This window comes from Chlorocebus sabaeus, chromosome 10 (genome assembly GCF_047675955.1).
Source record: "Chlorocebus sabaeus isolate Y175 chromosome 10, mChlSab1.0.hap1, whole genome shotgun sequence".
Classification (NCBI taxonomy): domain Eukaryota; kingdom Metazoa; phylum Chordata; class Mammalia; order Primates; family Cercopithecidae; genus Chlorocebus; species Chlorocebus sabaeus.
The window spans coordinates 106,757,510-106,780,181 of NC_132913.1; the positions used below are offsets into that span (position 1 = coordinate 106,757,510).

Consider the following 22,672-nt stretch of genomic DNA (forward strand, 5'->3'; position numbering starts at 1 on the left):
AAGGTGAATGTGGTAAAGATTAAATGAGATAATGTGTATAAAGTGCCACCTTCACCTGGCACCTTATTAGCGCTTAATAAGTAGAACTAAGCAATGTAACAACACAGGCTGTTGGCTATGAGATTCTTCTCTTTCTACAGTCATGAAAAAGGTGCTAGGGAAGCTGAGGTGAAATGACTTGTACTGGGTCGCAGAGAGATGGGGGTTTGAGGCCAGGTTTGTGTGACTCCAGAAACGGAGTTCTTTTTTTCTTTTTTTTTTTGAGATGGAGTCTCATTCTGGAGTGCAGTGGCGCAATCTTAGCTCACTGCAACCTCTGCCTCCCAGGTTCAAGCGATTCTCCTGCCTCAGCCACCTAAGTAGCTGGGACTAGAGGCGCATGCCACCACACCCGGCTAATTTTTGTATTTTTAATAGAGACAGGGTTTCACCATGTTGGCCAGGATGGTCTCAATCTCCTGACCTTGTGATCTGCCCGCATCGGCCTCCTAAAGTGTTGGGATTACAGGTGTGAGCCACTGCACCTGGCCAGAGGCTGAGTTCTTTGCCCCAAACCTGCTGCCTCCAGTGTGAGACATCATTCCTGGAGGGGCCAGAGACACCTTGCAATGGGCTAGTAGTTCTGGGGGCCAGGACGGTGTCTGGGTCTGTGGACAGAACTGGCTGGTCAGGCTCAGAGATGCAGCACCAGGCAGGTATTTGGTGAGCTAAGGCAGCCCCAGGATTGGACCTGGGATTTCTCCCATCCTTGAGGTCTCAGCTCAACTCATTATCTTTTTTCTTTTTTTTTTTTTTTTTTTTTTGCAACAGGGCCTCACTCTGTCGCCCTGGCTGGAGTGCAGTGGTGCAATCTCGGCTCACTGCAACCTCCGCCTTCTGGGTTCAAGCAATTCTCCTGCCTCAGCCTCCCAAGTAGCTGGGATTATAAGAATGCACCATTTTTGTATTTTTAGTGGAGAGGGGGTTTCACCATGTTGACCACGATGGTCTCAAACTCCTGACCTCAAGTGATCCACCTGCCTCCACCTCCCAAAGTGCTGGGATTATAGGCGTGAGCCACTGCGCCCAGCCTCAATTCATTACCTTCTCTTACTATGACATCAGGGATTGAGGGTAGGAAATTGGAAGGGGAACCCAACATGCACGGCACACCCTGGTGTGTGTTAGGCAGTGGGCCAGGCACTTTTCATGCATTCTTTCATTTAATTCTCATAGTTTTTCTAGGAGGGGGCTCTTATTATTGTCCACTTTTCAAAAGGAGAACATTGACCAAGAGGTTAAGACTTTTGCTCAAGACAAGTAGAGAAGTAATGGGGCTGGAATACAGATTATTTCTGGATTAATCTCAGTCATCTAAAAATCATGAAAAGTTAGGCCCTTGTGTTATATAAAAATAGTCAGCGAAGTGTTACATTTTTGGAGAAGGCATCCTCATTAAACAATTAAGAAATATTTCAGGAATGCGAAAAGGTATAAATAATAATATGATAGGCTGGAAGGGGTGGCTCACGCCTATAATCCCAGCACTTTGGGAAGCCAAGGCAGGTAGACTGCTTGACCCCAGGAGTTTAAGACCCCCCTGGGAAAGATAGTGAGACCTGTCTCTACAAAAAAATTTAAAACTTAGCCAGGCATGGTGGTGCATGCCTGTAGTCCCAGCTACTCCGGAGGCTGAGACAGGAGGATCCCTTGAGCCCCGGAGTCCAAGCCTGCTATAGTGAACTATGATCACATCACTGTACTCTCGGTGACAAAGTGAGATTCTGTCTCAAGAGAAAAAGAAAAGAATAATGTGATGAACAGCATCTATCAAGCTTGAGAAATAGAATCTGTCTCCAATTGCATCTATCTGCTTCCCCTGCCAGAGAGCACCATTATTCCAAATTTGGAGCTAATGTCTCCTGTGCTTTATCTTTGTACTATTTTCCCTTGCTTCCCTCACCAATGACTCCTAATTTCTTTCTGGACACTGGGGGTTGATTATCTTGCACTTCTAGATTCATTTGATCCTTTCAGTGTTCCTCACTGAGACAGGCACTTAGCAAGAGTCTATAATCTCAGAACTGCCCACATCTTCTGCTTCCCCCAAGGATTTTGGCCCAGCTCCTAGAGCCAATGCCTGTTGCTCCTCAATGCCACCAGTAAATGCTTAGACGCAGGAGGTGAGGCAAGCAGAGTAGAGTCCAGGAACCTTGGCCCTCAGTCAAAGAGCCACTCAAGGAAGGCAGGCAGGAACCATGTCCAGGCATGATGTTTCCCTCTGTGAAGGCCATTCTCTGCCCTTTGCCCACTCAGTGTGAGTGCATCTCAGTCCATGTAGGGCAGGCTGGTATGCAGTTGGCAATGCCTGCTGGGAGCTCTACTGCCTGGAACATGGGATTCAGCCTGATGGGCAGATGCCCAGTGACAAGACCATCAGGGGAGGGGATGACTCCTTCAACACCTTTTTCAGTGAAACTGGGGCTGGGAAACATGTGCCCCAGGCAGCGTTTGTGGATCTGGAGCCTGCTGTGATCGGTGAGTGATGATGAGTCCCAGCCATGACCTTGTCCCTGGGTACCACAGCAAGTCCTACTCCGTAACTGCAGAGCATGGCATTTGTGGTATAGCTTCCCAGGTACTGCAGCCAATTAGAACTCCAGATGTACAGAATCACTGTTACTCAGCTCCTGAGTCTGTAGGCCACTGCACATCCCTTTCCTTATTGAAAAACACATCCAAGCAGCACAAACACATCCAAACAGGTAATAGCAGCAGCCTGAATGCAGCCTGAATGCAGAACCTGGGAGCTGGTGACCCCACTCCCTTCGGGTACCCTGGGGCTCCAGCAGCTGTATCGTAAAGGGAGGTAGAGCCCAAAACTCTGCCCATTGCGATGAAGTTTGAACAGGTACATACCGCCAGATCTTCTATCCAGAGCAGCTCATCACAAGCAAGGAAGATGCTGCCAATAACTATGCCCGAGGCCACTACACCACTGGGAAGGAGCTCATTGACCTGGTACTGGACCGGATTCAGAAGCTGGTGAGGAAAGGGGCTGAGGGCTGGGGCAGGAGGAATGAACCTGAATTCCTGTTGGGAGGTAGTCTGGACACCAGATTGGGGAAGGACAGCTTCAGCTTCTGGGAGAAACACACAGGATCAGGACCAATGAGGAGAGGTCCTGCACTCTGATCAGGGGGGCCAACTGTAGCTTCCAGCCTGGAGCTGGTGTCCCCTGCATCTCTGAAGTGGCTGGCCTGGTGCTAGGCAGGGTGTCCACTAAGGCAAACATGTTGATGGGCTGCCTGGCCAAGTTGTGGGGGTCCACAAGCATTCCCAGGATACCACCTTGTGTTACAAGGATGTGGGCAGAAGTCCCTGTGAAAGGCAGAGATTCAAAGAATGTCAGCCCAAAGCCTCTGTGATTGGCCTTGACTTTTACAAAGGATGGGGATGAGGTTCCTGGATTGTTGTTCTTAGTAGTGAAGCCCTCTAGAAACATCCAAAGTTAAATCAGCGGGGCATGGATATGATGGTGGGTGGAGTTGGCAAGTTATGACAACAAGATGAGGAAGCCCTGGAGTCCTGTGCACTAGTCAGCCTAGACAGCCAACTCCACCCACCATCATACCCCTCTTTTCCAGCATACAACAGAGCTCTGTGTTAAGGACCTTAGGAGATTTCAGAGGAAGAGGAACAGGGAGGAGAAAGGGTGGGCCCTGGGACCTCTCTATGAGGATCTCTTTTGTGCTCTTGGAAAAGTCTTCCAAGGAGTTCGTGAAACTTTTGGGAATTTAAAACAGCACCAGTTGGTTCTTTCCTGTCCATCAGCTGTGCTCCATGCCCCACATTTCCCCTCCCCTTCCCTATCTAGGCTGACCAGTGCACAGGACTTCAGGACTTCCTGGTATTCCACAGCTTTGACGGGGGCACCGGCTCTGGCTTCACCTCACTCCTGATGGAGCAGCTCTCTGTTGACTATGGCAAGAAATCCAAACTGGAATTCTCCATCTACCCAGCCCCCCAGGTGTCTACAGCCGTGGTCGAGACCTACAACTCTATCCTGACCACCCACACCACCCTGGAGCACCTCAGACTGTGCCTTCATGGTGGACAACGAAGCAATCTATGACATCTGCCGCCGCAACCTAGACATCGAGCGGCCAACCTACACCAACCTCAGTCGCCTCATTAGCCAAATCGTCTCCTCCATCACGGCTTCTCTGCGCTTTGACGGGGCCCTCAATGTGGACCTGACAGAGTTCCAGACCAACCTGGTGCCCTACCCTCGCATCCACTTCCCCCTGGCCACCTATGCACCAGTCATCTCTGCAGAAAAGGCATACCACGAGCAGCTGTCGGTGGCAGAGATCACCAATGCCTGCTTTGAGCCTGGACGGTGAAGTGTGATCCCCGGCATGGCAAGTACATGGCCTGCTGCCTGCTGTACCATGGAGACATGGTGCCCAAGGATGTCAACGTTGCCATTGCCACCATCAAGACCAAGAGGAGCATTCAGTTTGTGGACTGGTGCCCCACAGGCTTCAAGGTTGGTATCAACTACCAGCCTCCCACTGTGGTGCCTGGGGGTGACCTGGTAAGGTGCAACGTGCCATGTGCATGCTGAGCAACACAACAGCCATTACCAAGGCCAGGGCCTGCCTGGACCACAAGTTCGACCTGATGTATGCCAAGAGGGTGTTTGTGCACTGGTATGTGGGTGAGGGTATGGAGGAAGGTGAGTTCTCTGAGGCCTATGAGGATATGACTGCCCTGGAGAAGGATTACAAGGAGGTGGGCATGGATAGCTTAGAGCGGGGGGAGGAAAAGAAGTGGGGGATGAGTACTAGGGGAATATTGCCTGTCTGTCCTACATAAAGTGCTGTGGCCTTATTGTCTCACGAATGTCTTTTTCTCTTGGGAAAAACCATGTGGGGAGGGCTTCTTCTCCATGAGAGATAGGAACACTGGTGTCCTAGCCTCTATTCCCCAGAAAGCAGATCTGATTTTAGATTTCATTACAGAGTGCAATTACAGCGAACAGAATGGGGGCCAAGGGAAGTAAGGCACAGAAGGAGGAAGAATTCACCCTAGAGAAAATGCAGCTGAATAAACGGCATCTCAGAACCATCCTTGGGTGAGTGGGCAGGTGAGGGCTGGGGGTGGGGTTTATGCACTGGCTCTATTCCTCCACTGGTTAAACCTTCGCCCCATCCAGCATTAACTCCTCTGCACTGGTGGATTGCACACACTTCAGCTGTAGAGTCATCAGGAAACCCTGGGCGAGGAGGAGGTGCTGTTAAGTTGAACATATGTGAAGTTGGTGGGACCCCACATGGAGCTGCAACAAGAGCCCAGTGAGGCCAGGAGGATCCGAAGTGACCCCTAAAGTAATCTAGTGCCCGCTAGCCCCTCCTGAGATCTGGAGGCTTGTCTTCTCCAGGCAGGAGTTTGGGGTAATAGAGAGCCCTGATACTGGAGTTGGTTGAGGCAGAAGAATGGTGCAGTGGCAGCCACAAAGGGAGAATGACTTGTAAAGGTAGGACTGTAAGGGTAGAGATTACCTCCCAGTAATCTCTGTCAACACTCACCACTGTTTTTTTTTTTTCAGATGGAGTTTTGCTCTTGTTGTCTAGGCTGGAGTCCAATGGCACGATCTCGGCTCACTGCAACCCCTGCCTCCCGGGTTCAAGCAATTCTCCTGCCTCAGCCTCCCAAGTAGCTGAGATTACAGGCTAATTTTATGTTTTTAGTAGAAACAGGGTTTCACCATGTTGGTCAGGCCGGTCTCCAACTCCTGACCTCGGGTGATCCACCAGCCTTGGCCTCCCAGAGTGCTGGGATTAAGGGGTGAGCCACTGTGCCCGGCCCTGACATTCACCACTTTTTGATGAAAACAGTTGACCTTTTATCAGTCCTGTGGCATTATGCATGCACAGCTTCCCACCTCCACTTCCAAACAGACGGAAAACTTTAAATCCTAAGGCTGAGTGAGGCAAGATAATCGTTTGAGCCCAGGAGACGGAGGTCGCAGTGAGCTGAGGTAGTGCCACTGCACTCCAGCCTAGGCGACAGAGCCAGACTCCATCTCAAAAAATAAATACAATACAATACAACAACACAACACAACACAACACAACACAACACAATACAATACAATACAATACAATACAATACAATACAATACAATACAATTTTTGTAAGGACAGGATCTCACAATGTTGCCCTGGCTGGTCTCAAACTCCTGGGCTCAAGCAATTCTCCCACCTTGGCCTCCCAAAGTGTTGAGATTACAAACATGAGCCACTATGCCTTGCTAAAAGGGCTGACTTTTAAATCTCCATATATTTGACTTATGTGTCTTTCTATCAACTGCTTTCAAACTTGGGAAGGAAAGAGGTGTTACTCTGGGAGCCCTTCATACCCCAAGAAATAGCCATCATTTAGTGAGCATCTACTATGTGCTACGTTCTGTATCCATACAATCTTGTTTAATTCTGAGGTTAGTACAGTTATTACACCCACTGGAACAGAAGCTCTCAGACAGGCCTTGGACTGTTTTTCATTGTTCTCATTACCCCAGTTGCCTGGCATATTAGATGATTAATATTTGTTGGATGAACTTGTTCAATGAATGCCTATTTTATAGATGTGGAGACTGAGACTCAAAGACTCGCCCAAGGTGATAAATGGAGGAGTCGGGATTCAAACCCAGGTTAGCCTGCGCCAAATCACATGTTGCTCCCCCACCTTTTTCTTAGGTGCCCCCACTTCCTACCCACAGTGATTCTAGGCACCCCTCCAGACGCCACCTCTTCTGAGCCTGCCAGGTCCCCAGTGCCCAGACAGTGACTCAGGTGCCTCAGGGGCAGGGAGCAGGTGACGCTTCACACTGCCCTGCCCAGGCTCTGGGAAGGAGAGCATTGATGTAGAGGGGAGAGTCCCAGCTTCTGGGTCTGAATGGGGGTAGAGGCTTCTTTGGGGCCAGGTTTTGGGGCTATCAGTGCCCTTTGGAAAACATCCCCCAACATCTCCTAGGAGGTGGTGAGGGTCTGGGAGAGGCCAGGATTGGGGGTGGGGAGGGAGGTGAGCTCTTCACCTGCCAAGATGGCTGGGGATCCAGAGAGGCAGCTCATCTCCCTTCCTGTCTGCTGAACCAGCCAGCCCACCCTGGGTGGTTATATAGCTATCTCCCTGACGTCTTCCTGCTAGTAATACTCTGCTGACAGGCCCTGGCAGGCCTGGGTTGGACTGGGCGTGGGTGTGGAGAGGTGGCAACCCAGACCTCCTGGGGCAGCTGGGAGCACCACCCAGCTTGGCTCCTGGGGACTCCCTCAGTGCAGGGGAAATGCTTTCATCCCTGACACTTCTAAAGCCAAAGTACAATTGCCTTCTGCAGGCAGACAAAAGAGACAGGTTCCCAAGCTCAGATCCTACCCAACAAATTTATTCCCTGGTCTCTGATGTGTCAGGAACATGCCTGACTTCAAAGCTGTGTTGTCACCATTCCCTCCTTCTGGAACGCCACCTCCCCCTGCTTGTCTCAATGTTGCCATTCCTTCCAGCTTAGGTCACAGCCATCCAGAACCTACCCAGCCCCAGGGAGCTCTCTCTCTTCTGGATTCTTTCAGCATCTACCTCTGTCTCTAGTTTTCATTTGGCGCTTGGCATGGGCTTCCTTGTATGATAGCACTTGGCTTCTTATCAATGTCTTATTTCCCCCAACTCAATTTTTAACAATCAGTATGAATTTGAACAGTTATTAGGTGCATATGCTTCAGAATTCGAAAAGTATCAGAGAGATTTAGGAACAAGAAAAATAAGTCTCTTTCATCTTGTCCCGCTCTTGGCAGCCACCACTGTTAATGTTTTTGTTAGTGTTTCCTTCCAGAGATGTCTGCATATGTATAGGTTGAATATCCCTTATCTGAAATGCTTGGGAACAGAAGTGTTTAGGATTTCAGATTTTTTCAGATTTTGAAATATTTGTGCATACATAATGAAATATCCCAAATATCTTGGGACTGAAACCCAAGTCTAAATATGAAATTTACTTACGTTTCATATACACCTGATACACATTGCGTGAAGGGAATGTTGTATAACGTTTTAAATATTTGTTTTGTTTTGTTTTGTTTTTTGAGATGGAGTTTCGCTCTTGTTGTCCAGGCTGGAGTGCAATAGTGTGATCTTGGCTTACTGCACCTCTGCCTTCCAAGTTCAAGTGATTCTCCTGTCTCAGCCTCCCGGGTAGCCGGGATTACACACGGTTGCCACCATGCCCAGCTAATTTTTGTATTTTTAGTAGAGACAGAGTTTCATCATGTTGGCCAGGCTGGTCTCAAACTCCTGACCTCAGGTGATCCTCCTGACCTCAGGTGATCCTCCCACCTCGGCCTCCCAAAGTGCTGGAATTACAGGCCTGAGCCATTGAGCCCAGCCTATGTTTTAAATAATTTTGTGCATGAAACAGTTTGTGTATATGAGGTCAGGTATGGAATTTTCCACTTGTGGCATCATGTCAGGTACTCAAAAAGTTTTGGATTTTTGAACATTTCAGATTTTGGGTTTTTGGAATAGGGATGCTCCATCTGTACTACCATGCTTGTATGCACATTCAGCATACACTTTGTTCTACACCTTGTTTTTTCACTTAATAATAAATCTGGAAGATGGTCCATATGAATACCGTTAGCTATGCCTCATTCTATTTGGTCACAATATAATATTCCATCATATATCATACCAACACTTGTTTTACCAGTCTGCTATTAATGGATATTTAGATTGTTTCCAATCTTTTGCTATTAAAAAGAATGCTGCAACACTTGTATTTTTTTTTTTCATGTATAACCATACATTCTTAGAATTGAGATTTCTGGGTCAAAGATTATGCATTTTAAATCTTGCTCTCTTTAGAAGTCACACCAGGTCGGGCACGGCGGCTCATGCCTGCAATCCCAGCTACTCAGGAGGCTGAAGTAGGAGAATTGCTTGAACCCAGGCAGCAGAGGTTTCACTGAGCCAAGATTGCACCATTGCACTCCAGCCTGGGCAACAAGAGTGAAATTCTGTCTCAAAAAAAAAAAAAAAAAGTCGCACCAAATTACCCACCCTCCCACTACCAATCTATAAGAAGGCCTGTGCCCTCAGCCTTGCCCATACAATGTATTCAACTTTTTGGTCTTTGTCAATCATCCAATAAGAGAAACAAAGTGTTTTTTTGGGGCCATGTGCTCAGGTGTGGTGGCTCTGGCCTATAATCCCAGCACTTTGGGAAGCCGAGGCAGGTGGATCATCTGAGGCCAGGAGTTCGAGACCAGCCTGGACAACATGGTGAAAATCCGTCTCTACAAAAGACACAAAAATTACGGGCACATGCCTGTACTCCCAGCTACTTGGGAGGCTGAGGCAGGAGAACTGCTTGAACCTGGCAGGTTGCAGTGAGCCAAGATAGTGCCATTGCATTCGAGTCTGGGCGGCAGAGCAAGACTCCACCTCAAAAAACAAAACAAAGAAAACCAACCCCCCCAAAACCCCAAAGCATTTTGCTGTAGCTTTATTATTATTATTCTTTTAAAATTTATTATTATTTAGATGGAGTTTCACTCTTGTCGCCCAGGCTGGAGTGCAATGGCATGATCTTGGCTCACTGCAACCTCCGCCTCCTGGATTCAAGTGATTTTCTTGTCTCAGCCTCTCCAGTAGCTGGGATTACAGGCATACACCACCACACCTGGCTACTTTTTGTATTTTTAGTAGAGACAGGTTTTCACCATATTGGCCAGGCTGGTCTCAAACTCCTGACCTCAGGTGATCCACCCGCCTTGGCCTCCCAAAATGCTGGGATTACAGGCATGAGCCACCATGCCTGGCCTGTTGTAGCTTTGGTTTACGTTTTTTTTTTTTTGTGAACGAGATTGAGCATCTTTTCATATGTTTAAAAGCCAGTATTTCCTCTTCTGTGAGCTGCCTGTTCCTTTGTCCATTTTAAAATGGCATTGTCTTTTATTAGTTGGGATTTCTTTGTGGACAAAGGAAATTAAACCTTTGTCTACTAGATGTGCTCCATATAATTTCCCTCGGTTGTCATTTGTCTATGTCCTATCCCCTTGAGCACAGAGACTGGAATTTAAGCTTCTTTATATTCTTATTTTATTTTATTTTATTTTATTTTTTTTGAGACGGAGTTTCTCTCTTGTTGCCCAGGCTGGAGTGCAATGGCACGATCTTGACTCACCGCAACCTCTGCCTCCCGGGTTCAAGTGATTCTCCTGCCTCAGCCTCTGGAGTAGCTGGGATTATAGGCATGCGCCACCACCCCGGTTAATTTTGTATTTTTAGTAGAGACAGGGTTTCTCCATGTTGGTCAGGCTGGTCTTGAATTCCCAACCTCAGGTGATCCACCCACCTCGGCCTCGCAAAGTGCTGGGATTACAGGCGTGAGCCACCGCGCCCTGCTATATTCTTATTCTTAATATAACAAGACATACACGGTAGGTGCTAGACAAATGTCTGTTGGGACGGCAGAGTAAGAAGAAAAAGGCAGCACTTTGGGAGGCCGAGGCGGGCGGATCACAAGGTCAGGAGATCGAGACCATGGTGAAACCCCGTCTCTACTAAAAAAATAGAAAAAATTAGCCGGGCGCAGTGGCAGGCGCCTGTAGTCCCAGCTACTCGGGAGGCTGAGGCAGGAGAATGGCGTGAACCCGGGAGGCGGAGCTTGCAGTGAGCCGAGATTGCGCCACTGCACTCCAGCCTGGGCGACAGAGCGAGACTCCGTCTCAAAAAAAAAAAAAAAAAAAAAAAAAAAAAGAAGAAAAAGGCAGAGATCTGGAAAATCTGGAGTGACTTAACCCAACCACTCTTTCCTCTTATACCAAGGCTAACTCTTAGTCTTTGTGTCAGTCAGGACTCTTGTAAACAGCAGAAGCTAACTGGCAAATTGTTTCAAGTTCGCTGCCCCCAACAATTACAGAGATATCAGATAGCACTGGAATCAATGCAAGGGCCAGCAAACAAGTGTCAGCAATCAGACAGGCACCCAGGGAAGCTGGGCAGCCAGCACCACACTCAAGGTTGGGCACAGGACAGCCTGTGTAGGAGACTCCTGTCCCCTCCACCCTCCGCTGTGATCCCCCTACTCTCCTCCCTCATCTGCGGCACTAGCACTGACATTTCCTCCTCCAGACACTAGAGGCCGCTGTTGGCCCCATCGCCTCCACCGCCGCCGCAGAAATGAATTCCTCAGCCAGCCCTGCTTCTCCGTGACTTGCTCCAGATTCAAAGTCCCAGTTGGAGCATCCGATTGGCGGAGCTCATGTCTTCTGCCTGCAACCCTAGAGCCAAGTCAGGGAGAGCAAGCATTGGGGCTTTGTGGCAAATAGTGGCATGCTTCCCATTAGGGCCCGTGCGATGGGAATTCCCCAAATGTAGGCAGGAGGTTCTGATGGTGGGCGGCCAGGAAAACAGGACACTCACACCACCTTCCTCCCTTACGTCCGGCTCAAGCCCTTCTCGTTGGCGAAGTGTTTCTGGGTCCCCCAGCCTAAAGCACTTTTCTGGACTCACATAACCATTATTGCTTGAGCCAATCACGATGCCAGCGAGGACCGCAGTAATACCTAATATGTACCATGTCTCATTTGATTTTCAAACAACCCTAGGCACTACCTATATTTAGTGAGAAAAAAAGAGTGCTCAGAGATTTTCCCAAGTCTCACAGTAATGCCAGGTTGTACTGTTTCCAAAGCCTTGGGTTTCCCAGCGGGCCACACTGATGGGCTGGTATCTTATCAAGTCCAAGCTCTGCAAAGGCAGGACTTGGGCCACATTCTTCTTTATACGGCCTGGCAGCATCTTGAATGCAGAAAAATGCTCAGCTAACGCCTGTGGATTGGCCTGGATGGGATCAAGCAGGAGACAATTCTGGAAGGTTTCCTAACCCTCCCATGAGGCCTGAACCCAGGGAGCATTTTGCAGTGGAATAGGCCTAGTCAGGATCAGTTTGGGAAGACTTGAACCTGGGGAATTCCGTTCTACTGTCCCCTTTACCTCACCTCCCCCAAATGTGTCCAAACTGTCAACAAGAGGTTTGCAGATGTTCATTATTTATTCATCCTACGGGTAGTTTTGAACCCCGACAGCTGCTCTAATAGACCAGTGAGAAAAAACACACAATTCCTGCCCTGTGAAATCGACATTCTAGTGGGTGAGGTGAATGGTAATAAAAAATAATCAAACTAATAAATGCTAATTTGTGGCTCTAAGAAGACTGATGAAGGAAATGCCACGAGATGCTGTAAAAGGCAGTTCTGACCTACTCAGGAAAGCCAGGGCAACCTGCTGGGGGACCTGGGGCTGGAGCTGGGAGCTGAAGAAGGGGGAGGAGTTAGAACTGCGGTCGGGGGAGGGAGGGAGGAGTATGAGTCCTCGAGGTGGGTGAGTAAGCATGGATCATCGCTTATGTTTATAATAAACTGACAGAGGGACCTGGGGGCCGGGCGGCTTGTTTGTGGGCTGCCCCAGCCTCCGTGCGAGCAAGTCTCGCCTGGATGGAAGCGGGGCAGCAGTCTCCTAGGTCCCAGCTGGGGCTGACGTCGTCCTGGTGCGTGCCCAAAATAGCTGGCTCCGCCCTCTTCTCCCGGCAGCCCCTGCAGGCCCCCACCCCCGCCAGGGGACTGGCGGAGCGGGCCTTCTCCCGGTCTCTAGTAGTTTCCGCGCCGCTGACGCATGCCTGCGCGCACAGCTGGGCCGGGCGCGTCCTACGCAGCAGCCGCGAGCCGGGCTGCGGGTGCCAGACGGTTCCCGGCGGGGGGCAGGGGCGGGGCGCCGCAAGAGGCCGGGACTCCCGGCGGAGGAGGTGCAGCCGGGGGCCCGGGTCAGGCTGGGGGCCCTGGGTCGGACTGCTGGAGTTGGGGGGCCCCGATAGGGCTCCTGGGCCTGGGCGTCAAGATAGCACTTGGCCCCGGCCTTCGGGGGCAGATAAGGCTGCGGGAGGGAGCCTAGTCACCGGCCGCAAGCAGAGCCTGGTGGGCTCCGCTTCCAACTGGGAGCGCCTCCCGCCACCCGGGGGGAGACTGCTGCAGCCACAGGGAGGGGCTCTTGGTTTTTTCCGCCTGACTCCTTCTCTCCTGCAGCCCCACGGAGGCCCGCTTGACGATTGACCAGTTGCCATGGCATCCTACTACGAGATCCTAGACGTGCCGCGAAGTGCGTCTGCTGATGACATCAAGAAGGCGTAAGTGCCTCCGTGTGCAACAGAAAACCTCTCACCCTCCACCCGCCACCACCATGGGGCACTTCAGAGTGACACCTGTAGGTGTCTGAGGGAACCAGGTCCTTAGAAAGCACTGGGGTGGGGGGCTTCCTCCGAGTGACACCTGCAGGGAGGAAAGAGACTCCTGGTAGAATATAAGGAGAACGTCCAGAGAGTGAAGTAGTTAGTTCCGCTGGGAGCTGCACTGTGTTATGAGTTGTTCTCCAGTGGATCTTCCCCTCCTTCTCCTCCTCTCCCCTCCCCTCCCTTCCCCTCCCCCTTCCCTCTTCCCTCTAGATTTGGGCATTCTCAGGCTGCAGTGCAAAGATGCCGAGGCTCTGTGAGGAGGAGGGGCCGGTGTCCCTGTACTCTTCGAGGCCACATGTGCCCCAACCTTTGCAGCCCCAGTCCAGCGAGCCCTAGGGAGGGGCTAGGGATAGGACTTCTCACCTTGGCATTGTATCCGCTTGTACATGTGGTCCCAGCACTGGTGGCAGATGAGAGAGGGTGGAACTTGATGAAAACATCACAGCAGAGGCAGCCCTAGCAGCTGGGGTGGACTGGGACACGGCGGTGAAAGGACAGTGATGGGCTAATGGGAAAATGGGTCGTTCTGTTCCTGGGTGGGAAGTGCCTGCATTTGTCCCCCAACCCTCTCCTCTGCACCCACTTTCTGCAGGTATCGGCGCAAGGCTCTCCAGTGGCACCCAGACAAAAACCCAGATAATAAAGAATTTGCCGAGAAGAAATTTAAGGAGGTGGCGGAGGCATATGAAGTGCTGTCTGACAGTAAGGGCCCGAATCAGGCAGGACCCAGCACATCACTCCCTACTTCATGCCCCAGCTCACATTTTCTTAAAGCAATGTCTCTGCCACCCTAGTTTCCTCTGTGCCTTTTTCCAGCCTGACATTTAAGCTCCCCCTCCCACAGGGACAGCTCAGTATCTGCTCCCCAGAGTCTGGTAGGAGTGACTGGCATGAGACCTGCAAGGAGAAGGAAGCAGGGCAGGTAACTCATGTGAGCTGAGCCTCCTGCATGCCAGGCATTGGTGGGTGTCATCTCCATGAGTTCTCACAGCCGTCCTGTGAGGCAGGTTCTATCACTCCCATATTACAGGCAAGGAAACAGGCTGAGAGAGGTGAAGTAACTTGCTCAAGGCCATGCAGAGCTGGAATATGAATTCAGGTCGGCCTTTTTATTGATTCATTCAAAATGTAATTCACTGAATGCTGACAGTGTCTGGCACTTTCTGGGTTCTGGGGAAACTGGAGGACAAGCAGGCACTGTCCTTGCCCAGAGGGGCAGGGAAGACCAACACTCACCAGGCACACACACAGACAGTTACAGTTTGTGAAGAGTATTCTAGAGGGAAGAAACGGGGCAGGTGGAGTGTTAGGGAATAACGTGCACCTGCTTTTGTTCTGGTGGTTGTAGAAGGCCTCTCTTAGGAGGTGACATTTAGGCTAAGCCCCGGTGAATAATAATGTAGTAATCATTAGCTAACATTTATTGAACACTTCCTATGTGTCAGGCACTGGTAGGCAGTTTACGTGGATGGTCTCATTTGATCTTTGCTACAACCCTGTGCATTAAGTGCTGTGATGACAGCCATTTTCCAGATGAGAAGAGGTCGGCTGTGTGAAAGGCTGAGTTGCTGCCTAAACCTATGGCAGGGGTGCCATGGGTCCCGTGCTGTGCCTGCCTTCCCCCGCCAAGTGTCAGAGTGTCAGTGTCTGGACAATCCTTTGAGCGTCCTAGCCTGGAAGGGGAGGCCATCCCAGAGGGAGGGTGAAATGATCTGGTCTCTTTTTGCAGAGCACAAGCGGGAGATTTACGACCGCTATGGCCGGGAAGGGCTGACGGGGACAGGTAGGTGGAGTGACGAGGTCCAGGAATGGAGGTGGGGCAGGGAGGAGAGGGGCAGGGCAGATTCTTGCAGTGGAGGCTTTTTCAGACTCCTGGCCGTGCCTTAGGTGAGGTCCCCAGCTCAGGGCAGGATGCATGCCCTAAGCTCTCTCCTTATCCTGCCTTTCCAGGAACTGGCCCATCTCGGGCAGAAGCTGGCAGTGGTGGGCCTGGCTTCACCTTCACCTTCCGAAGCCCCGAGGAGGTTTTCCGGGAATTCTTCGGGAGTGGAGACCCTTTTGCAGAGCTCTTTGGTGAGTGGACGCCGGAAGCCTCTGAATGGCTCAAATTCCCCTTCCAGGCCTGTCCTTCCATCATTTGGGAGGCCCTGAGGTAGAGGCTGAGAGGGGATGGGAATGCCATGGACAGAAGATTTTGTGGAGCTGGGTCCAGTGAGAGCTGGGACAGAACCATACATGTGCCAGAACCCCCATGATCCAACAGTGACACTTCACAGACTCACTTTATTAAATGACAACGACAATAATACGCTGTTAGACCTCTACAGTAAGAGCTGTGAAAGCAAGACTCAAAGCATCTTGTTAACAATATTATTATTATTACCTATAAAACAGATACTGGTATTTTTTAATGATTGATATGTGCCAAATATTTTACATTCCCTAATTCTCTAGTGAACCCTGAGAGGTGGGCAATTTTATCTCCATTTGCAGATGAGAAAACCAAGGCACAGCCAATAGCTTAGAGTCACATAGCACATGGCAGAACTGGACTCCTAGCTGTGTCTGCCTGTCATCGCGTCATGATGATTTGCCTGTACTGAAAGAGCCATCTGTCCTCTATCCCTCTGCCCCCTCCTTCCTTCCTTTATTCTTTATTGTGGACAGAATTAACTAGTGAGCGTCTTCGAATTCAATATTAAAAAGGAATTTAATTATAAATAAGCCCAACTAAAAAGCGGAAAAGAAAAACCCTACCCAGTTGGTTAGCATTTATACTTCCAGACTTAACAGCAGGGCTCACACACTTTTGGGGGGAAATGTCATTACCAGATGATTGCTAATCTGTTTACTTGTTGCAGATGACCTGGGCCCCTTCTCAGAGCTTCAGAACCGGGGTTCCCGACACTCAGGCCCTTTCTTTACCTTCTCTTCCTCCTTCCCTGGGCACTCTGGTAAGTTTTGCCCCTTCCCACTTTTGCAAGCTCCGATTCCTGGAACCCTTGGACTGAGCTTGTTGCTTTTCCAAGCCTGTCTCCTGTGTTGGGAGCCCTGCCTCCAGCAGCCCTGCGAGGAGGCCTGGCGCCTCGGTGACCACGATAGGCAGTGCAGTCTTCTTCTAACCACCTCTCCTCCTCCTCCCTTGTCCCGATGCCAGATTTCTCCTCCTCATCTTTCTCCTTCAGTCCCGGGGCTGGTGCTTTTCGCTCTGTTTCTACGTCCACCACCTTTGTCCAAGGACGCCGCATCACCACACGCAGGTAAGAGCTCCTTCTGGGGCCATAGAGGTGTAAGAGGTCTGCTGGGTAGCTGTATTCAAATAGAAAATTGGCTTCTTGAGGGCAGGGCCCAGTCTGCACTCTCTACTGCGGTGGCCAGAACTGTGACCAGCACCTGCAGGAGTCCATCACTGCTCGTTGCCTGAACTGTGCTATCTCCCACAGAATCATGGAGAACGGGCAGGAGCGGGTGGAAGTGGAGGAGGATGGGCAGCTGAAGTCAGTCACAATCAATGGTGAGGAGTGGCTCCACCACCCAGCCCCTGGCAGGAAGCCCCAGCCCCAACCTCAGCAGCCTCCTCCCCAAACTGCTGCTCTCTGAACTCGCTTGGGGCTTGGGAGGGAGTGGCAATAGGCCAGACTGGTAGGATCAGAGATGGCAATGCTGGGAAGGGGGCGGAGGAGTCTCACGAAGCCATCGCCGTCACTGTGAGTGGGGTGCCTTACATTTGCAAAGCACTTTACTATTTTTAAAGCACTTCCAGATATACGATATCCTCTGTATTCTTCAAGCATCTGGGGGAGTACACAGGGCAGATGGTATCCACTCAGTTTTAATTTGGGGAGCCTGAGTTACAGCATAGTTAAATGACCCTAACTTCTAAGTAGCCCAGGCTCAAGACTCTTTTCTTCCAAGTAAGGGGAAGGGCCAGGAGTCAAACTCAGGACGCATGATTCCCGGAGCAGAACTGTCTCTGCAACACCTTGCTGTGCAGGACCGTCACCATAGCTCACCTTTCATGCCTGCTGACTCCGAGCACTGTGTACCAAGCCCTTTACATGGGCTGATGTATTTAATCAGTGGAACAATTTGAGTATGAAGGCACTATCATTCCCATTTTCTTTTTCTTTTTTTCTTTTTTTTTTGAGACAGGGTCTTGCTTTGGTGCCCAGCCCAGCACGATTATGGCTCACTACAGCCTCGACCTCCTCAGCTCAAGCAGTCCTCCCACTTCAGCCCCTCGTGTAGCTGGGACTACAGGCGTGTGCTACCATGCCCAGTTAATTTTTAAATATTTTGTAGAGTTGGGGTCTCACTATGTTGCCCAGGCTAGTCTCGAACTTTTGGGCTCAAGTGATCCTTCTACCTCAGCCTCCCAAAGTGTTGGGATTACAGGCATGAGCCACTGTGCCCGGCCATCATTCCCACTTTCTAGATGAGAAAAGGGAGGGGTAGGGATATTGAGTGACTTGCCCAAGGGTAGGAGCTCCTACCTGGTAGAGCTGAATACTTCCCTGTGCTCAAAATCACAACCCTAGGTGCCAAAATGCATGTGTGCCAATTCCAAATGAGAGACTCTTAAGTGGTCAAGGTCATTACTGTGTGAAGCAACCTGGCAGTAATACCCCGGCTCAGGTTGGGGCCTCATGGTGGCTGTGACTCTTGCAGGTGTCCCAGATGACCTGGCACTGGGCTTGGAGCTTAGCCGTCGCGAGCAGCAGCCGTCAGTCACTTCCAGGTCTGGGGGCACTCAGGTCCAGCAGACACCTGCCTCATGTCCCTTGGACAGCGACCTCTCTGAGGATGAGGACCTGCAGCTGGCCATGGCCTACAGCCTGTCAGAGATGGAGGCAGCTGGGAAGAAACCCGCAGGTGGGCGGGAGGCACAGCACCGACGGCAGGGGCGGCCCAAGGCCCAGCACCAAGATCCAGGCTTGGGAGGGACCCAGGAGGGTGCGAGGGGTGAAGCAACCAAACGCAGCCCATCCCCAGAGGAGAAGGCCTCTCGCTGCCTCATCCTCTGACCACCAGGCCCAACCTGACCTGATCCAGGTCTTGACTGGGGGTCTGGCTCACTGTGGGAAGAGCAGAGGGGAGTATCCTGAGTTGTAGGAACTGCTTTGCAACTCCATGCTCCCTCCATGAGTTTCCCTCCCAGGCCCCCCGCACCCCACTGTGGACTTGGGATTTGCTGTGCTCAGCCCAGGACTGATAGGTCCCTGGTGAAACCCAGGGTGGGGGGTGTCAGGACAGTGGAAGGGCCCGAGGAGCCAGGTTGCATTTATTGGATGGGGAGCTCCAAAGGGCATTAGTGGTTTGGGCTGGGCCTTTTGTGCCCAGGTCCTCTGCCACCTGTGTTGCTGATGGTGTCAAGGAAGGAGGACTTGGCCTAGGGTTGTCTGAGCCGGAGCCGGCAGCTCCACTGGGGAGCAGCGCAGGCGGAGCGGAGCCTCCTGCTCTCCTGGTCCAGCTGCAGACCCCCAACCCTGGTTTCTGTGCCATGTTGTGCTCTGACTGTCTCTGTTGCTTCTCTTCTGGTGTTGCTTCTCCTCCCTCCCATTCTCTCTGCAACTCCCTGCGGGCCACGTCGCTTGCTTTCACTGCCGTCTGGCTAGGACTCCCTTCTTCCTTCCTTCCCCGAGAAGGCCTCAATGTGGCGAGGAAGATGCTGGGGCCGGTAGGGCTGTGAGGTCTTCTGGGGAGGCTAGCTGGGTGGGGCGGGAGCCTCTCAGCTGTCCGGATTCAGAACTGGAGCCCACTCCTCCTCCCTTCCTCCCGTTGCCTCAGCCTGCCCTCACCCTCAGGACTAGGCAGAGGTGAGGCTGGCTCACTCTGAAGAGGTGGGATAGGACCAGGGGGAACCAGGAGGGAGGCCTAGGTGGGGACTCCACCCATACTGCTTCCCTACCATACATCAGGGCTCAGGGAGAGGCCATGCGGCCAGCCCAGGTCTGCATGCTGAGCCCCGTCCTCCACAGCTTGCCGCTGATGCTCTCTCCTGTCACCCCGCCCCCGCTCTCTCCCCAGATGTGTTCTGAGCTGGATGCCGGGATCCAGAATCGCTGCACAGTTCCAACAGGACAGCGCCCTCCCCCATGTGCTGGGAGGGGACCCTCCATTTCTCCCCCTCACCCATGCTGAGTGTAGAGCCGGGGCCTGGGTAGTGGGTGGGGGCCGGGTGGGAGGCGGCAGTAGTCTTAGCCTGTGCACTCTCTTCCTTGGGTGTTTCGTGCTGGCTCCTGGGAACTACAAATCCCAGAGTGCGGTGCGCCCGGCCTCATTTCTGATAGATCCCGCTTGGGGGAGGTGGTGCGTGGTTACTGAGCTGTGCATCTTGGGACATGTAGTAGCCCGGGTCGGCTTGTCACTCGCTGTGAGATGGGGAGATTGTGTCTTTTGATTTATCCCTGGAGGGCTGGCAGGGTTGTAGATGAAGGAGGAATGATCTGAGCGTTGGTTCCCCTGACACATCTTGCTAGCCCCAGGGTTAGAGTGGGCAGGGCAGAGCCGTGCAGCACCTGGGAGAGGTTCCTTTCCCATGGGCAGCCTGAGGTCCCAGGAATAAGCCAGGGCGAGTAGCATGTCCGCCTGAGCAGAGTGTGGCCCCAGAAAGCTGAGGAGTGTGGGCTGGCAGAGAGCTTTGAGGGCAAGGCCACCCGCAGGGGCGTGTGTGTGGCGGGGCTTGGCGTGTGATGGCAGCTCCAGGCATGCCGCTGCTTGTATGGCTTTCTTTGGCCTCTGACCCTGCTGCCCATTCTTTCCAACATCACAGATGAGGCGCCTCTCCTCCTCCCTGCCTGGGGATCCCGGTGGCCAGGGAGGGGAGTGGTGGAGCTAGCCGCCATTAACACTGAGCCTCAGAGACGAACCAAAACGAGCTGGGCTGAGCTCAGATCCAGGGGGAAATGCTGGAAGTCAATAAAACTGAGTTTTGAGAGCTCGGTGGCATGTTGTGTTCTTGTGTTCCTACTTTCCAGAGTGGCCCAGGAGGGCCTCTAAGGGACAGTGGGTGACACTTCAGGCCTCACACCTCCCTTTATGCCCCTACAGCTAGAGGTGCAGGCCTTGCCAGTTGAAGGCAGAAGTGCCCTCTTTGACCAGGCTGCCCTCCCCAAGTATGTTATGGAACACCAGGCAATGCTCCATTCTTTCCTTTCACCTCTTGGGGGCCCACAACCAGCTTTCTCTAGCAGCTGATGCTCCCCTTATGAGGGGCCTCACCCCTTAGCACTCCACAGCACAGCTAGGACCATACTCAATTAAGACTTAACTGAGGCCGGGTACGGTGGCTCATGCTTATAATCTTAGGACTTTGGGAGGCTGAGGCAGGCACATCACTTGAGGGCAGAAATTTGAGACCAGCCTGGCCAACATGGCAAAACCCCGTCTCTACTTAAAAAAATACCAAAAAAAAGAAAAAAAAAAAAAGGCCGGATGTGGTGGTACATGCCTATATGCCTATAATCCCAGCTACTCGGTCACTGAGGCAGGAGAATCGCTTGAACCTGGGAGGGAGAGGCCGCAGTGAGCCAAGATCAAGCCATTGCACTCCAGCCTGGGCAACAGAGTGAGATTGTCTCAAAAAAAAAAAAAAAAAAAAAAAAAGACTAAAAGCACAGAAAGCTGAGAACACACAGTGAAACCTTTAAACTGTACCCCCGCGAAGCCCACAGACTAAGCCCCTGGGCAGGTTTCATTGGCTCAGCCCAAGGTGTGAGCCAGTGGCACGTGGAGTGGCACGAGTCCAGCCCGCCTAGGGCCCAGGGCCCACGGAAGAAAAAGCCAGGTACCCCTTCCCTTTCATCTCCAGCCACCGTGGTGGGACAAGCACCTTTCCGTTGTCAGGGAGGGCTGGGTGGCTCCCCAGGCCTCTCTTCCATTCTAGGACGGGCTCTTGCTTCAGCATCAATCACCAAAGGGCTTCTACTATATTTTTCTCAAAGCTAAGAAGCAGCCTACCCTGAAAGAGAAATTTCAAACTTCCATCCTGAGTCAGGTGGAAGTTTGCAAATGGCTGTTTCATCTACATCTGTCTAGCCCTTGAGATGGCTATCACTGGTGCTGAACCTCAGCAGAGTGTGGGTGAGACAGCGGGAGGGCCTGTGGTCAGCTGGCGGGTCCCTTTACTCCTGCTCCACGGCAGATGGTGTTTGCCCTGTTTCTTATTTAAGGAGACTGAGTCTCAGCATAGGTAAGTGGCCCTAACTCCCAAGTAACGCCAGGCCTAAGGCTCTTTTTGCCTTATTTCATGTCCACCACTTCTGTCCAAGGACACCTCATGACATGCAGGTGAGTATACCTTCTGGGGCCATACAGGGTGGAGGGTTCTGGGAGCTGCGGTGAGACAGTGTGTCCTTTATCCCCAGGGGAACGCCTGTCCTAGCATCTCACAGGCCCAGCCTGAACTCACTGTCAGAGTTTTGCTATAGTTTTGCCTAAGGTGTGGCAGGCACTTCGCTAATATCACCTTGTTCAGGCCTCACCTCAATCTGGCAGCAGAAAGGCACAAAGCAGCTGCCAAGAACTGAGTGGAGGCAGGGCGTGGTGGCTCCTGCCTGTAATCCCAGCACTTTGGGAGGCCATGGCGGGCAGATTTTCTGAAGCTCAGGAGTTCCAGACCAGCCTGGGCAACATGGTGAAACCCCATCTCTCCTAAAAATACAAAAAATTAGCCGGGCATGGTGGTGCATGCCTGTAATCCCAGCTACTCGGGCAGCTGAGGCAGGGAAATCGCTGGCGCCCAGGAGGCAGAGGCTGCAGTGAGCCGAGATCGCACCACTGCACTCCAGCCTGGGTGACAGAGCAAGACTCTGTCTCCAAAAAAACCCCCAAAACAAAAAAAAGAACTGAGAGGAGAGGTAGTAGAGAGGAGGTTAGTCAGCCAGGTGCAAACTCTTAACTTCACCTTACTCTCTATCTATCTATCTATCTATCTATCTATCTATCTATATTTATTTATTTATTTTTTTTTTTGAGACAGAGTCTTGCTTTGTCACCCAGGCTGGAGTGCAGCGGCATGCTCTCAGCTCACTGCAAACTCCACCTCCCGGGTTCAAGCGATTCTCCTGTCTCAGCCTCCCAAGTAGCTGGGATTACAGGTGCCCAGTACCACAAATGGCCTTTTTTTTTTTTTTTTTTTTTTTTGTATTTTTAGTAGAGACAGCGTTTTGCCATGTTGGCCAGGCTGGTCTCGAACTCCTGACCTTAGGTGATATGCCTGCCTCGGCCACTCAAAGTGCTAGGATTACAGGCGTGAGCCACCATGCCCGGCTAATTTTGTATTTTTAGTAGAGATGGGGTTTCTCCATGTTGGCCAGGCTGGTCTCCAACTCCTGACATCAGGTG

General features: G+C 51.6%; 1 protein-coding gene and 1 pseudogene across 2 annotated transcripts; both read left to right on the top strand.

The window, feature by feature from the left end:
- The first annotated feature begins 842 nt into the window (after positions 1–842).
- On the top strand, positions 843–4,847 carry LOC103217905 (tubulin alpha-1B chain-like; annotated as a pseudogene).
- Positions 4,848–12,691: 7,844 nt separating this feature from the next.
- Positions 12,692–20,264, top strand: DNAJB2 (DnaJ heat shock protein family (Hsp40) member B2). Of its 2 annotated transcripts, XM_007966373.3 has the most exons (10): positions 12,692–12,844; positions 13,122–13,222; positions 13,920–14,029; positions 15,057–15,110; positions 15,278–15,400; positions 16,189–16,281; positions 16,485–16,587; positions 16,771–16,841; positions 17,996–18,199; positions 19,355–20,264. In XM_007966373.3, the coding sequence occupies exons 2-10, from the start codon at positions 13,158–13,160 to the stop codon at positions 19,363–19,365; spliced, it is 834 nt and encodes a 277-aa protein (XP_007964564.1). In that variant the 5' UTR covers positions 12,692–12,844; positions 13,122–13,157; the 3' UTR covers positions 19,366–20,264. The 2 variants fall into 2 exon arrangements, with proteins under 2 accessions (XP_007964564.1, XP_007964562.1); XM_007966371.3 differs by lacking the exon at positions 19,355–20,264 and having other exon boundaries at positions 17,996–18,461.
- The last annotated feature ends 2,408 nt before the right edge of the window (positions 20,265–22,672 follow it).